Source organism: Tigriopus californicus, chromosome 8, assembly GCF_007210705.1.
Source record: "Tigriopus californicus strain San Diego chromosome 8, Tcal_SD_v2.1, whole genome shotgun sequence".
NCBI lineage: Eukaryota > Metazoa > Arthropoda > Copepoda > Harpacticoida > Harpacticidae > Tigriopus > Tigriopus californicus.
In genome coordinates, this window is record NC_081447.1 from 5,181,267 (window position 1) to 5,198,483 (window position 17,217).

General features: G+C 40.8%; 2 protein-coding genes and 1 long non-coding RNA gene across 3 annotated transcripts in view; 1 reads left to right on the top strand and 2 right to left on the bottom strand.

The window, feature by feature from the left end:
* Positions 1-11,077: 11,077 nt before the first annotated feature.
* On the bottom strand, positions 11,078-14,631 carry LOC131885421 (uncharacterized). The gene is made up of 8 exons (XM_059233453.1): positions 14,466-14,631; positions 14,122-14,388; positions 13,787-13,951; positions 13,584-13,703; positions 12,888-13,504; positions 12,433-12,817; positions 12,190-12,369; positions 11,078-11,437 (listed from the first exon to the last, which is right to left on the bottom strand). The coding sequence occupies exons 1-8, from the start codon at positions 14,541-14,543 to the stop codon at positions 11,255-11,257; spliced, it is 1,995 nt and encodes a 664-aa protein (XP_059089436.1). The 5' UTR covers positions 14,544-14,631; the 3' UTR covers positions 11,078-11,254.
* On the top strand, positions 11,436-12,820 carry LOC131885423 (uncharacterized). Its single transcript, XR_009373837.1, has 2 exons — positions 11,436-11,565; positions 12,164-12,820. It is a non-coding gene; the product is annotated as an uncharacterized LOC131885423 (long non-coding RNA).
* Positions 14,632-15,233: 602 nt separating the features above from the next.
* The window catches only part of LOC131885422 (RNA-binding protein 33-like), a 9,704-nt gene continuing 7,720 nt past the window's right edge, over positions 15,234-17,217 (bottom strand). The window contains exon 5 of the mRNA XM_059233454.1: positions 15,234-15,372. Within this exon, the coding sequence (XP_059089437.1) occupies positions 15,298-15,372 (75 nt within the window). The 3' untranslated portion in view covers positions 15,234-15,297. The remainder of the gene's footprint in view (positions 15,373-17,217) is intronic.

The following is a 17,217-nucleotide window of genomic DNA, read 5'->3' on the forward strand; positions in this document are numbered from 1 at the left end:
CTTTAAGGTCTTCCGATTGGACCCCCGGACCAAAGAGATAACCGAAGAATGATAATGGTTATCTCAATAATTATGTAATTGTCTATAAGCTTGGACCGACCACGAGAAATCCTAGAATAGATCATCTGCCAAGTTGAATGTAAGGAGCCACTGACTTGTTGTCCAATCCTGTAGATCTTTCTGTTGCCACCACTTGTCTGATTAGCGATTAGTGATAACAGCTTGTTTGATTTGCCTTGGAACTTAGTTGTTCGGAACGTATTGAGAAGCAGCGCCATCAAACACCATCGAGTCAATTAAGTTGGGTAGTACAAAGTCAACACTCGGATCAGTTTTGTCTTGACTTTGAACTCGTGCCAATGGCGACCTGTGTACGAGGTATGTACATAGTTTGTGTGTTCATGGAGACCTGAGGTACATGCCTAGAATCCTGCATATCTACAATATATGTACTACGAAAGTGGACACGAAGGAGAACGAAAATATGGGGTCTTTGAAACTTCATGTCGATCCCTTTGCTTGGAGAGCTCCTCTTATCAGGTCAAACACCATTTTGCCACGCGAGAACAATGAAAGACAACTTAACAAACAATCAAGTTGCCTAGATTTTGATTAGGCGAAATTCATCCAAGTCAGAGCAATCCTCTTCCATTCACTTAAAGAGGAGCAATGTTTTTATTTGGCATACGGTATACGGTATATTTGACATCAGCGATGGTCGAGGAAGCTAAGCTGTGATTGAAAATTTAGTTCAAATTCGCTCCACATACCTAGCAATAATATGTTTATCTGGAGTGATGTATACTGATTGCATTTGTTGGATCCAATACTCATTGCTATAATTTTGCGTCCCTTCTAAAGGGAGCAAAGTTTCAAGATTTTTAAAACTTTCACTTTGTTGGTTAAACAGAAGTTCCCATACATATTGGTATTCGAAATGGAGTATTCATTATTACGAGCCAAATGGCGTTAGATGTAAACAAGATTTGATAGTCGAGGGCAATCAACTAACCAACAAACATTTTGATGGGAGGTAAATTACCTTAATTAACTGAAGCGACAGATAATGAGAACACAAAAAGAGAAAGAAATACAATCTCTTCGAGCACTAACTTAAGTAGTCATCTGTTTATCTCTAAATAGCGACGACCATAATGAGTGCTTATTAAACTGCGATTTTGAGATTGAAATGCACGTAAATTTCCATCGCGAAATTGGCAGTAGTGCAAATAACAGGAAAATTGACAAAAACACTTAGAGGAGGTTTAAAGAAACTTTTGGGATTTTTGTGAATTCGAGTGTGTCCACTTGGAATGAAGTGCGGCAAAAAGGTAATTTTCAAAAGCATTTTTTTCTCTTTTTTGTAATGTCAAAAAAGATATTTCTCAAAACCCTGGAATATGCTTTAACCGTGCGCACAATGCTGTCCGTTTTTTGACTTTGGAAATAACAAAATCATGAATCTCAACACCAACACCTCGAAATGATAAACTATTACAGCTCATATAGTTTTAAATTCATATAATATCTGATCCACCAACGAATTCGACTTGGCAGATCTAGCTTGCCTTTGAATTTAGGGTTGACCAGGAATTTTGCTTAAAAGAAAATTATGCAAGTCCGACTTAAAACCTTCTGCTGGATCAACACCTACGTATTCCCACGGACTTATAGAAATATGGACTGCGAACGAGCTTCCCGCCCAATTGGCCTGCTGTTGGTCATAACAACTCTTTCGAATTAAAGTAATAAAATAAAAAACGTAGATCTCATCAATTAAAGGTAGGTCATAGTTAAATCATTTACTTGTAAAGTGGATCGATCCAAAGTTATTTTGTCATTGAGTTACTTTGTTACTGAGCAAGAGCAGGCCGAAAATTCGAATTTTATTAAGTGTTTGCAATATAACTTTGACCATGTCTCCTGAGTTCCCTAAGCGTAGGTTTGGGCTCAAATTTGTCCAAATTCATCTTTTCAACCAGATCTTGTGGTCGTATGAAGTGATTTTTTAAGATAAGATGAACGGTTTAAGAGATACGAAATTTTGGCTTCCCTTCCCAGTCCACATCTCTAGTAGTCCGTGGCATTCCCTACGATTTTTTTGGGAGGAGCAAATTGTACAATGTATGAGCCCGAGAAAGAAGAGAGTTGGACTTTATTGTTTTAACTAGCCTGGATTCTGTAGGGCTTGAAGTTTCTCTCAAACTCTCTCTTGTACGTACTGTCACCGCAATTGACCCTAAAACCTGGATTGGGACAAAGCTCATGAATGCCTTGTAAGACGTATCAGTGTTATGAGTTGTGATTTAACCATCTTTAAAGTGTTCTGTGCACATATTTATATGGAACATCTGGTTGCGAGGATACATTGGGAGCAAGAGCAAGATATCACAGAGAGAATTGGTATGACTAGACCATATTATGACATCTCCATCCTGAGAGGAATTCGGACTGACGGGGTGGATCCGGGTTGACAAAGTAGGTCCGGCTTGACGGAATGGGTGGATTCTCGGGGGTGTGGTTGGCTCCTCGGGAGCGTGGTTGGCTCAGTGGCCGGTATTGGACTAGTGGCTGGTATTTGGAATACATGGGAAAAGGGCAATCCAATAAAAAAGTGCTCAACGAAAATCTAAACAAAAATAAAAGGTTCTACAAATTAGGCTGAAATATATTTAGCAAAGATTTTGCGAGACAAACCGACCAATTTGAAATTTGAATCGTGAGATTGACAAAACTTGCTCAAAAATGTACTTTGCCAACCCAAAGTACTTCTGTTTTGGTTCCAAAGTTTTGTTGAAATATCAGACTGTTCAATAATCAAGATGACATTGATCAAAGTTTGAAGTATTCCTGATTTCGGCTAATTCATTCTGGTTATAGGCTGTTAAACATATTTGAAAAAATGGAAATACATATTTTGAAGGAGCCACTGTTTACCCTACACTTACTTAACAAAACATTTCGGAAGCAATTGATGTACATAATTGAAACTACGACAAAGATCAGAGACTGGATCTAATAATAGTGGTTGTCAACACAATTGATATTTGTGAGTGAGCGTCAGACAGCTTCTCAAATAAAGCTTGTTAAAAAGTTGTTTCATTGGCTTTTTCTACAATTAGTTTCGGCTTGGTGAACGTCAGAGTCATTCGGAAGAATAAAAATACAGTACAAAAACAATAAGAACGAAAGTAGTCCCACTATCATCCCAAACCGGATTCAATACAGGGTTTTCGTCATTGAAAATGGCCAAGGCATTAGTAAAGAAATGACAGCAATTCGCTCCTTTTTCCGAAAAAGGAACTGTACTTCCATTACATTTTAAAATTGTGTAATTGTAACGACCCAAAAACTAAAAGAATTACTCGTTATTCGTTTCTTTTTCAGCTTTCAGAGTGGCCTTTAATGTTTGTCTATCTCGGGACAGCTGAGAAAACGTAAGGCTCAACAGAAATTGCCATTTTTTGCTATTTCCATCTAGCATATTATGAACAATGAAAGGGTTGAAAATTGCTCTTGCCCTTAACTACTTTGAAGGTGTTCTTGGTTTTAAATCTTGTTGCATTTGTTACTTTATTGTTTACATCTTCTCGATCAAATTCCTTTGGACTGAAGACGTGAATCGGTGCAATTGGCAAACAGGGAAAATTCCTCTTTGGCTTGAGTATGATGCATCAAATTTCCAAAGCCTCCACATTTTCACGACTTAAGGCATAGGCTTCTAACTGGGAAGCTTTACCGGCTTGACAATGTCTAATTCTGTTTTCCCATCATGATTTCGCGACATTGTTTCAAACCTTCAACAATTATTACCACATCCAGGGTCCCAACCTTGACTCCTCAAAGTATTATGATGCAATGCATTTGGAGCAATTGTACCAACATTAAATGCCCATGCTCATTATTGAAAAATATTGCCACCAAGTCTCCAAATGTCACGCGTTAGGACTGCTTGAAGCAAAAAAAAATAATTTCTTTAGAGACGCATTTTTTGGCTAGTAACGGTTGTGTAACGAATTATTATTTTGACCAAAGTAATTGGAACCGGAATTCGTTCCTTTTATTGAAAATTGGTCATCTACGGTTTCTATCGTTGTCCCAAGGGGCACTCCAAGCTAAGAAAAGCTTAGCTACTATGTTGGTAGGCTCTCCAGGCTTTACATTGTGAAGGAAAACCGAGATTGAATCTGGTTTGAGGATTGAAGTAGGAGCAGTGGTGAGGCGAGTTTTTGGTGCATGAGTCTTTTTGTTCCACTTGAGTAAAGTGAAAGACTGGAGTCCTCTGCTGAATCCAGTTTGAGGATGGAAGTGCATGGGCCTAGGGCTTGGGCGAGTCCAGCAGAGGACTCGAATTTTATACGGTACTCAAGTCGAACAAAAAGACTCGTATTGCGAAATTTAAACCAAAGAAAGATATTTTTTTCACAAATCCGGACTTGAGTCTTTTAGAAAGAACTCGGGCTCGAGTCTGGACTCGCCCCAATACTTGTGCGACTTCCATTCTCAACCCGGATTCAATCTCGGTTTTCCATCCTAGTGTAAAGCCGCCCTTATGTAAGTTTCATTCAAAGCCTTTTCAGATCAGTTTGATCATGCACTGATACAAACAATAGACCTATAGGGCTTGTCAAGTGAACGCGTTCATGAGCAACTTGCGTTATTCCACGGAGTAAAATCAAAGACCACCTGCCCAGCCAAAACGCATTGTGCATGCATTTAATTTTGACATTTATTTCATTTTACGTGCTTGTCTAAGCAAATAGCATTGTGGTATTGAGTCAATTTGATCGTGCGTTAATCGAATTACACCAAACACTTTCATTTTGTTGGGTTTTGTAACACAGCTCACACAAAACCACTCGATTATTGAAATTTCAGTGGGCTGATAGTGAGAGCTGACTGTGATGTTTGTCTTCGTTCTCCCTCCCCAAAATGCCCAAAATCAGGGTACCGGACCACATATTTCCTTGAACTTCATTTACTTGACATCACAGATCATATAACGACTATATGTCGCATTGGCCCGACCTCAGTGCAGAGGATAATGGCTTTTGTGTTAACACCTCTGTACACCAAAAATAAGGAGGGTGACTGCCTGACCATTACTAACGACCTACAATGGCTGGGTCTTCAACGAACGCTCAGTGACAAACTCACTCAGAATCCGGCCACACTGGCCGATGAAAAAGCATGAGTCACTGTACACCAAAATGAATGAACCAGCTGATGAAGGCAAGTATTCGCATTTTTCCTCGCGCAATGCCAGGTCTAGTCATTATATGGTCAGTGCTTGGCATGCCCTATTTGACGCCGCCAAAAATACCCGAATAGTACAACGGAAAACTTCGATGGCATTGAACTCAACCTCCCGGCCAAAATTTGAAAAAATCTTATTCATGCTTTCCAAGCTAGGGAGATTCAAACGTTCAAAATTATAGGGTAGAAAATGGCAAGTTTTACGTTGTGGCTAAAATAATTCACGTCAACCCTATTTTTCTATGGTTCAATTTTTCTAAGTTTAGGTTGAGCTAAACAGGCGATATAACATGGACGAACAAAGAAATTTGACTTGCGTCAATAAAAATTACGAGTGAGGTGGTCATGTAAAGTTCCAAAATAGTGTTGATGTCATTGGTTGCTAGAAACATCAAAGCACTCCTTGGCAGTGAATCAAAAGTGTTTTAACCACTCCAGAGCGAAAAAAGAGCAACTATTTTATGATCCTTGCATTCCAATTGATCTTTTTGAATTCATATACAATTAAATGCTTGACAACTGCAGCATAATGGTTGGAAATGATCAGCAATAGCCTCTTAGAAAGAATAGAGGGCGACAATAAATCATCGTTCTAGCCTCGTTTCTTAATGAGATCCAAGCCTACCGGTGTCTGCCGCCACTTTGAAGCTCCATAACTCGTGATTGGTTGGTCAAAGGTGAAAATGGAGACTTTAGGGAAGTAAACTATATTCCTTGTGAGTTTAGATATAAAAAAGACACCTCCACCTTCACAGATTTATTGGAAGAACATCGAGTCATTGTGAAGTCACGCTGAAAAGGAAAGATTCGAGATTTCGGGCTTAATAATTAAGGGATGATAGTTGTCTTTAAATACGACCATGGGATTGTGGGGAACCAATAAGTCTATGAAAGGTCCCGAAAAAAGCTATGATTTTGCCAATTTGGTTAATAACGATCCAACAATATCGGTCGGGGCNAACAATATCGGTCGGGGCTGTTGCTCGGAATTTTAAAGACTTCTCGCCGACAATTCGGCTCACTGTTTGAGATGGTTTTAGGCAACTGTACGGCCAAGGCGGATCTCGGAATTTTAAAGACTTCTCGCCGACAATTCGGCTCACTGTTTGAGATGGTTTTAGGCAACATTTCTATAAGATGGGAAAGGGCCAATTGTCAGGTAAAAATGAAGGACATGGGCCCTTCTGAAGAACTGCGCGAAATTATTGAAAAAGGTCAAGAACCCAGTTCAACCAAACATGATTTGGTTCTTTTCCTACGAGGAAAACTTCTTCTAAGATCAAGTCTTGAACAGTCAATACCACAGGCCGTACATCCGCCTTGGCCGAAAACTTCTTCTAAGATCAAGTCTTGAACAGTCAATACCACAGGTGGTTGTTTAAAAACACTCAAGAGGTCCCAAGAGTGATGACAACCAAGTTTCCTGTGCATGGATGCATTTTGATCATTTCGGAGGGAGTCGTACTTCGTTTTCACCGTGGTTTCAAAATTAAGACTGGATGTTCTTCTTATGATTCTGTGAAGGAGAATTGAGCTGGAGCCGCCACATTTTATATATAAACTCACAAGTAGTTTTTGTTTTGTTTGTTACTAAGTCAGAGGGATATTCCCGCTTCGTCGTCACAGCCATTATTCATTATTACCCCACCCTCGGGAATGACCGCAGGTTCGCCCATTTAAGCTGATAAAGCAACAACTCATGATGTAATTTAAATACCGGTATTTTTGGGATATCTCTTTCATTGCAGCGGTAGGAAGTTGCTAAGATGTGTTTGGATAAACCTTTCCCAGTATAAATTCAATAGGTAAGTATATGGACATTTCACTTTGATTTGCGTTGATTAGAGACAATTTAGCCGTTACAAGCTAAGTGAACTAAATGCGAACATGAATTATTTCATTCATTTCCCTGACCTTCAAGTTCAAAGCATCAAATTACTCACTTTCGGTAAATAATAAAAGGAAGCTCGAAACCTCGTTTTTCCCTCAAAAAAACTAAAGTCATTCTTTTGTCGATTGCTCATCGTGATCTCCTAGATGCAGTTTCCGAGTACACAAATAACTCAAAAAGTGCGATTAGAAATTAAAAAATGTAGGAAGCTGTCATTGAGTAGAAAATGCAAACTATGGTTTCTCCTTCTATTCGTATTTAAAGGGGGATAAAGTTACAAAAGAAACTTAGAACACTTAATGGACCTTGAATTTACAAACCAAGAGAAATTGACACTTAGATATCCAATGAGAACAAGTATTTCATAATAAAGATCGCAAAAGTATAACTTGATAAACAGTCTCCAGTGGATATTGACAAAGCAAGCGAGTGATTAGTTTCAATTTGGACCAATTTCCAATTTGAAAACAAATCCCTCGTCATGTGGCAAGCCGGTAGGTAACAAAGCACAACTTTGTTGTTCTCTGACACTGACAAATTGCCTTCGGAAAATCGAAATTAATAAAACAGTTTGCCTCCAGTCATTTTCCCTTATTTAGCAGAGGCGCCTTTGAACTTAGCTGAATATGTTCTGAAAGTTCGCCTCCATCCATCCATCGCAACATCATCATCATCCTCGTCATCTTCATTCGGTTCCAACAAATCGACAATCGTAATGAGCGTCATGATTGTCGCTCTTGGAACACGTTTTCTCGCAATATTTTCATATTTTTGATGTGATGACAACAATCCAATGGGGCAAATCCGGATCATTAGCTCCTGGAGACAGCAGCACACGTGCCACAGGGTTCATCGATTGAGGGCGAGGAAATACGAACATACATTTGGGAGGACCCTCGTCACTTACTTGTCCGTGGACCGACAATCCTGTCACGGCGACACAGAAATGCTAAGCAGCTGGAGGAGATCCCTTTCTCCATTTTATTTTCCTCCTACTCAGGACTCACTCGATGCTTGAATGATGAGCCTGCCGATGGATGTTTGAGCAAGGTTTGGACATCGGCAACAAAGAGGAACACTCGAAAAGTAAGTTGAATGTCGGATGCTCAGGCCGAGTTTGTGCTAGTCCAATCAATTGAACGAGGTTCATTTCCAACTCAACGTAAGACATTAACCTTCTCCATTGATGCAAATTTCAGGATATGAAGTCCTCTTTTTGTGACATGAAACGTTTGGTTAGTGACTTGGTACGTAAATAATGAGAATAAAACTGCTTTTCAATGAGTGAGTGGCTGTCCAATTGATAGATTTTGGCCCAAATTTTTTTAGTTGTTGAAATTGGGTTGGAAATTGAAAAAAAAAACCAATTAGAATCAATTGTTTTTGAGAACTGGAAGAAATTTTCTAAAAAGATGAAAAAAAAATGTATGCAAAAAATGTAAACATAAATGAAAAGCTGAAGTAAGGATAGAACATATGTTTGGTAGGCATACATTGAAAACATAATCTAGCCCATTAACTATCTGACAGAACAATAAAACAAATTTAATGGAAGCACATAGTTAGGTTAGCTTGAATAGATTTTTTATATGTTTGGACTAGAACTTCCAATAGCTCTTGCCCTCTTTTCTTGACTTAGCCTCGGGTTCAAGATTGTTCAAACTTTATTTAATTGACTGCATTCTAAGAATGGCAAATTGACTCGCAACCCTATTTCACGAGTATGACCTCTTAGCACTATCTGTTTCTGAAATGCTTTCATGGCACCATATGCGAAACATGCGCCTTCCCAACCAACAGCAGGAACGGGACGTAAAAATGCTTGACGGTTCCGAGGGAGCCCAAACAGGGTAGTAGTCAGTTCATCAGTCTCGTGGAAATATCAACAACAATATGTTGGCTGACACGTTGTTGTAGTTGCCTTGTACCCAATGGTACAACACGAGTGATGAATGATCGGGATGGAAGCAACCGTGCTCGATCGAGATATCAAAACTTGGGATGATGGATGAAACAGCCCAAATGTGACGACGTCTGCGACGACCAGGATGATGATGAACATGAGAAGGATAACGATAATATTGGGCATTGGATACCAGAGTGTTAAGAGTCACCCTTGAAAAGCACGCCAAGGCAAGGTGTCTTTATAATCCACATTCCGGGGACCATATGAATCAGGATCAACGAATACATAGAGAGTTCTGATTTTTCGCCTAAACGACATTCAAGTGGTTGTTCATGGGATACTAGAGTTTGGGGGTCTTCATTTGCATTTAAAGCAACCTCGTAAACAAATGGCAATTCCTGGACCGAAAGCTAAACTTGTCGTGGACCATTTGGGGAAAAGTGGTTCACGTTCCCATGGTGCCAGGATCAGTTGAAATGGAAAAATTCACGGCTTCATCTCTAACGAACAGGGTTGCTGCAATAAGTTACCCCATGCCGACATAATGTTACTTTGAAGTCGATCAGCGACTTTTTTTTGTTACTAATACAATACCTTTCAAAAACGTACTTTAGGAAAATATGCATGCCCTAAGAAACACATATTTGGTACTTGTAAGATTTTCTTTCTTTACCTCTTCCCAAATGCAAATTGATTTAAAAAATATGGTTGATATCCGGCGAACTTTTATTTGAAACCACCCTGTAGACGCGCCCAGCAATCTAGGGCCGAGGGTCCTCTCAGCAGTCGGGATCCAACCCAGTCGCCTTGGAATGCCCATGGGGGTCTTTTAAAATCCAGCGCCGTGAAATAAGTTGACATTTGAGAAAAGTTCAACCAAGAAATGAGTTTGTGGAAAAAAATAACGCAAACCAGCACACTTCCAAACTTTTTTGGGTGGGAACTGTTGTCATTGCAAACCAACTCGTTCAGGGTTGCTTGAGATAAGACATGGAAAAGAGTGTAGCATATCAATTTTTCTCATCGGTTAGTTTTCGCAATTGAATAGCTTCTTAGTATTAAGTTGTTTCTTACTTTAAAAAAATGTGATTCGAAAAAGGGACACTACAACCAAGGGCTTTCACGTACGTAGACCATACATATAACTATGACTATGATCTTAACCTTTGCCAATATCCTTTCCTTTGTGTAGCGTCGTCTTCAGTTGCCATAAAGACCTCATTCTGGACGGGTATCCATTAAGTTATCAGAAGGATTTATCTCCAGGAAATGTAACGTCCCGAATTCCTGGCCAGATTCAAGCCTCAATTTAAGAATTGAAGCAAAACTCCGAGAACACCACTCACACACCAGTAAGCCATGGGCGTGCATCCATCCCCACTGTACGTATGCAGTGCATATATGTACCAGAGTGAGTGAGTGAGTGAGTGATAAATGGCTCTCAAGCAGCTTTTGAGACCAAACATTTCTCTTCTTCTATTCTTTTCACGTCCTTTGTCAAAAAAACGAACCATGAGTAGCAGACAAGCAACAGCCAAGTTAGGAAGTAAGTGTGAGTGAGGAGAACGACCCAGAACGAGAGAGACAGAGAGAGAGAGAGGGTCTTTCTTTGAACTGATTCCTGGGTCTCGGGGCTTTGAATCCTTCTTAAGCCGTTAGTTGTGGGCTGTCACCAAGTTTGAAAACATATCCACCTCAAATCTTGCCCTGCGAAGAATGGGGAAGTGAGGGATGATCATCATGAGGGTGATACACCTCCTTTCAATGAGAACTGGATCGCCGTCCGTTTTTGGGAAACGAAGAATAAGTAAGAGAGGGAAAAAACGAATGGGCGAAAAAAAAGTGATTCAAAGAGAACCACTTTAAGGACAGGAAACGCTTTTTGTCATTGGCCATATCAAGGGAACCTGATATTTGGCGATAGTGAAGTGAGAGGAAAAAGTCAATTCCTTTCAACTTCAAAGGAGTGTCAAATTACGCAGATTTCTTGAAAAAGGTAGGCGTCTGATTATTTGGAGTGTCGTTATTAATCATCAAACAATTGAAGACATTCGTCAAATCATGGCTTACGTACAATGTAGGGATTTTCACGCCGGGGGTTTATATAGTTAGTTAAAACGTCAAAGTGGGACAAGAAGTGCTTCAGGGGTGGTAGGGAAACATTGACCATTCTAATCGCATTCGTCATCTGGAAATGGAACTCAAAGCTCTTTTTCATGGGTTAATCCGTTCTGTTGGTTGTTGTGGTCAATTCCGGCATTGGACCGTCCAATCAGCCAAAACGTGCTCATATTTCCCAGCTTTTCCGGAATGGTGGTTTGGTCCCTCTGAATATAGTTAAAAGAACCGCTTTGTTCCAACAAGACCATTGTGGATTCCGTAATCTGAAAGGAAATTGACAAATCATTACATTTCTTTTTCCTTCAGCCAGATTTAGGCCCAGGGTGACATGATTGAAGCGGCACTTTCTAACACAAAAACAGAAGGAGGCGGCACTGTTTTGAAATTCAGGGTGAGTTAGTCTTCCCATCTTTACTTATATGTACAAAAAGTTATTTTCGTGCTCCATCGTTTATTCGTTTTCCATATTTATGTTGCAAGCAACTCATCACATCATACTGTAGATATTTCTTCTCACTATATTTGTGCTGGTATTTTATGGTCATCTGAGGCCTAAACAGTCTTGCTTAAAAATCTAAAATTTATACGCATTAAAGTATCAAGTTCTTCTTCAACTTAAAATAACATTTAAGACGTTAGCCGCATTATTGAGTTCCGAAATAATCACATTATAGGAACGTGTGCCATCTTTGCTTTAATGTTGCATTACTTTTGCGTATTTATTATATCTTTGTGGGGATAAGATATTAAGAAGTTCATGATTAAAATGACGCTGATCAACGCGGAAGTCTTTGGGACATAAAAATCTTACTGTCTCTGAAACATTTCATCTGCCAATGCATTGACATCGAAGGATCGACGCAGTCCTTCAGCGCAAGCCATCAATAAATTGCTTTCTATTTTTTAGAAAACTACCTTGAAAGCTGTGAGCTAGCTTTCTTTCATAGTTCACTCTGTTTCTAGCTCGTCTGTTTTTTTTGGACTTCCAGTTTCATGGACTCTTTGTTCGACTTACTTGAATCTTCATGGGCTCACTAGTCGCCTCCATTAGTCCGGCAATTTCCACCGTCTCTCCGAATACGGAGTAATGAGGGATCTTAGTTCCAACAACGCCCGCCACGCAACTCCCCGAATGAATACCCATCCTCAACTTGATACGATAACCCGGTTTATGTTGGACCTCGAAGGTCACCACCTAAATCAGGTATCAGGTACTTACAATAATTGAAGATCTTGCAAATATTGCCTGATACTCTACCTTGGCCAAGAGATCAAGAGCCATTTTAGAGATCTCTGCAGCATGGTGGTCATTGACCTCGGGCACACCTGAGGCCACCATATATGCATCGCCAATGGTTTCTACCTTGTAAACGTCATAGTTTTCCAACCGAATGTCGAATAGATTGTAGAGGGTGTTCAACAAGTCGACGATTTGATGAGCGGTGCTCTCCGATGCCAATGACGTAAAACCAACGATATCGCACAAGAAAATGGAGACACTGTTGAAGCTCTCTGGTTCAGGAACCTTGCCTTTCTTCATTTGGTGGATGATTTGTCGGGGAAGAAGATCCGTCAAGAGCTTCTCGGTTTTTTTCTTCTCGCGTTTGTACGTTTCAACTTTCTCGTCATAGATTTCGGAAAACCTTCGTGTGAGCAAAATATCACTGGTAAAACGAAAATGTGTGGATGAATTGCACCTTTTGGCATACTCACTTAAACATGGATGTAGTGGCTTGCAATGTGACGTAAGCAACGATAGGGATGAAGAGGGCCAAAATGATGAGGAGAGCTAAAGGGACTGTTTTATGGCTTTCAAAACGGGCCAATTCCTTGGCCACAAATTTTTCGATTCCTTGAGTGAGTCCGTCCAGGATTTTCTGGGTAGAAGCCGCATACTCGAGCAACTGACTGAAATAACCCACTGAGGCGACCAAGGAATCATTCGCATTGGGATAGGTTTCTAATTTGATTACCAAACTCTGAGCGAATTCATACAATTGAGCCTTAGCCGCCTTTTCATACTCGACTCTTAGCTCAGGCATAAAATTAAAGGTTTGGTTGAGATATTCTTTGCGAAGGATTTCAAATCGAATGAACTCATGATGATGATGCCGCTCGATGGTTCCTTGAGAAAAATAGCGGAGGGCGTAGATCCCCGATTTCCCACTGTACTCCACAGACCGGAGCAAGTTCTTGAAGCCAATGATGTAACGATAGAAATCGGAGACATCTGAGTCGTGAATGGAGAGGCTGATATAATCGAGGATGAAGTTGATGATCTCGTTGTACCAATTGAGCACGTCAAAGATGCTCTTTTCTCCCTCTCGAATCTGCAGGGTGGCTCAACAAGAAAAATATCTCGAGTTGGTGGTATTCTCAGTTATCACTCTACACAGAGCAAGGTTTTACCTTGGTTCGGAAAATACTGTGCTGGATTTGGAATTTCAACTTGGTCTCGAAGAAATCAACCCAAACAATATCTGGCCAAGTGGTCACACTCTGGAGAACGGTGTCCGTGGCATTGAACGTCTGAATTCAAATCAGATTATTTAGTACGACGATCTTTTCTATCTCCTACCTATGATATATGTATGTAGTTATGGTTTGAGTACCTGGAATAAAGTGAATTTTCGTATGTCCACGTCGTTGGTAACCAAGTTTTGAAGACTTTGAAGATCATCCGTGGGACTTCGTTTTAGAAAGATATTGAGAGCCACTGCCGCCCGTTCTTCTTGCAATTTTTGTGCCAATGTGGACAAATCAACAGCGTTGCTCACCTACATAGTTTTAGAACCATGGATTGTTGTTATTTTCACAGCACTGCAATGCCTACAATTGTGTTGTAATGGAAATTATTACCTGAATTGCCCTTCAAAGGTGATTACGACGGGTTTTTTAGCTATTTTTATGTGAACTGTTGAATCCAAGAAGTCTTGTCAATTCTCACCTGGTCTTGAACATTGGTAATCTCTTCCGCTTGTAGAATGAAAGTGGCATAATTTGTCCCATTTTGCGCCAATAAGATGAAAACCGGAATCAAGGGCAGGATGAGCATGTGTGCGGCATGCATCCTCTGGCCGAATTTGGTGCCCAAATTGATGCTGTACAAGCCCATCTTCATGGCATGCGAGGACATGAGCGTGGCCGAGGCTGAATCTCCACTTGAGGATGAGGCCAAAGACACTCGGTCATGTTTTCCAGCCGCTTCTTCGAGCTTTGTTGATGAAGGAAGAGATGAATGAATCTCGTTAAATCCACCAATTGGCACCTGGACTATCTTGATTGATTTACCTTATGCTTGGAGACCATGTCCAATTCATCCTCCTCCTCGAAATCTTCAATGTCTTCCATAGGAAGAACCTTGGCCATGGTGGTTGTTGATTGAAAGGAAGCTGTTCCAAAACGTCAAACTAAATTCTCTGCATGAGGGATCTCAAATTTGACTTGCTGTGTCCAATGCAAGATATCAAGTGATCTATATTTTTCAGTAAGAATGACACGAGAATCTCACGTGTCAGTTAATCAGGATTATAAGCGACTACTTCCAGATATCAATAAAAGCTCTTTTAGAAATATCTTCAAGGTAAAACATAGACATATGATAAAAAACTCAGACAACTTGACTTGATTATAGTGATGGCTTTATTTGGCTAGATTTCTAGTTAGGGACCAGATGATGCAAATAATATCATGGTTTTCATATCTTTAGCATCCATATTTAAGTAACATGACATATAGAGTTGTTGTTGTTGCTGTTGTTGTTGTTTTGTTACTACTAGTAGCAACAGCAGTAGTATGGTGATTCTTTTTGTTATTGTTATTCCACTGAGCGAACCGGTGCAAGATTTCACGACGATCGTAGACTTCAAAGGTATAAACATATAATCGAATTTTGTTCTCGTTTGCTTTAGGCTAACATAGAGGACCTAAATTGAACCGAATGAGGTATGAACGGAGGTAAAGGGAAGTTCTTGCCTAAATGCAAATTTGGGAACAGAATTGAATACAAGTCTACAACGACAACGACGACCACGACCACGACCACTTGGAAGATGATGAGATCTCTGACATGTGGGAAGTGTTCGGAGCTTTTCTTGATAGCTCATAGATCTCACTTTATGTCCTAGGTGGTCATTTCGTGAAGCTTCATTTGACTAGATGTAATTGTAGAAGACAGACTAAGCGCGGGTTTCTTCACCTGGAACAGAAATGGAAATGTACGTAACTGGATTGAGCACTTGCTCTGGGTTGGGAGATTGCCCTTTAGTTCGATGGTCCTCTCTCTCGAGTGATGATCGTGACAAGCAAATCAAATTAAATGTTCAACGGTCCAAATCTGTCTCCAAGGGCCAAAGATCTGGCTGCCTCAAGAACATCGGGATCACGCGTTTCTACGGCCAGCCAGAAGTGAGAACTGGTTGGTTCCAATCAAGCGAATGGACCGTGCTCATCAATATCTCATTTGACCTCATTTACGAGATTACTGCCGAGATCTTACAGCACAAAGTGTTTGCAATAGGACCTAATTTGGCGGCAATGGGGGGAGGAAGAGAGAGAGAGAGAGAGAGAGATAGAGAGAAAGAAAGACTAACGATCTTGTGAACAATATGGAACACTCCAGCGTGAAACAGGAGCGAGATTCATTTATCAAAATTGATCTCTGGATCTTTTTGGCCAACTTTCTCAAGATTGGGAGCGGGGAATCTTGCTTTGATGTTGTTATGCCAAGCCTAACTTATCCGCTTCTTCATTCATTCTGGATCTCTTTGGCTAGCAGAAGCAGATTTCTGTTTGGTTGGACCTCTCATCCAAACAAAACTCGTTGGCCGTCAAGAACTCGGCGGGATCAATGATGCTCGTTTTTGTGGACGTACAGTACTACACTGGATATTGTATACTGAGGAGTATCATCCAAATAGAGACGCAAAGAGCGACCAATGAGCGGTTGTCTGATAGGATGGGCCAAAGAGCCAATGGTTGATGCATATCATATATTGAATCCACTCAGAAACCTGCCCATCTGCGATAAACATCTCCAGCCAGACAAAAGTAGTCTCATCCACTACCATTCCCCCCCCCCACACATACATATGTGCACACACACACGTACCTACAGTACGAATAGAGAGTATGAGAGCTAACATATCGTCATTGCTTCAACGGTGGTCGTCCCACTAAGATATACAGTTCACGTTTAGGACAGCCCCCCCCCATACTATACGACTTGTACACACTCATAGTTTGTATCTCCACTGGTGACGTCCCAATCGTTTGCCTTTTGACTGTGTGTACGTGTGTGCAGCACCCGATCGTCAACAACAATCCTACTCATTCAGAGGGCTTGAGGGGCTGAATATTACTTGATATGGCTGGATGGTCGACGACGGTACGTACACATTGGATGACTGGAGCTCCGTCCCAACGAGCAGAGACGACTTTTAGGGTCATAGTTCTCGCTCAAATGATTTCTCTGACAATGTTTGAGCCAACAAAGACATGAATGATTCTCATGATTGCATGAGCAAGCTCACAAAAGGGTCTCGAGGGCCGTTGCCTTGCATTCAGTATTGAATCATTGCAACACCCCTACCTACTATTGTATGTATGGGGAAAATTGGGCTTCATAATCCAAGACCGATCGCAAGCCAGCCTATCATACGTAGGTATCAGACAGTCGTTGAAGGGATTTGAATTTCTAGCACCCCCAAATCTGCGGGATCAGCCCAGGAATGTTTGGACTGGCCCATTTTCTCTTAATTCCCCTTGACCTGCCAAACACCCTTAATCCACTCGAAATCTGGCCGGAGAGCAGAGCACAGTTTGTCGTTAGTGACTTGTTGTGTGTGAGCATCTTCGTCCGTAATATGCCTCCTCCTCTCATCCATCTCCCGTCAGTGGAGCGGTGAGTGCCAAACGTGATGGCATCATTACGGCATCGTTTTCCAGGAGATGACGACAGGATACTGTCCAGTAGCATCATTACACCCTCAGAGAGGCGCAGAATCCCCCCTCATCGTTTCTCGGTCGTTCATATTTCTGTCTC

Bases quoted from the DNA above. Each gene is read 5' to 3' on its own strand.
- LOC131885421 (XM_059233453.1), bottom strand. From the start codon at position 14,543: ATGGCCAAGGTTCTTCCTATGGAAGACATTGAAGATTTCGAGGAGGAG. The intron at 14,389-14,465 runs GTAAATCAATCA...TCATCAACAAAG, and splicing joins ACATGGTCTCCAAGCATAAG to CTCGAAGAAGCGGCTGGAAA. The intron at 12,818-12,887 runs GTGAGTATGCCA...GCTCACACGAAG, and splicing joins GCCACTACATCCATGTTTAA to GTTTTCCGAAATCTATGACG.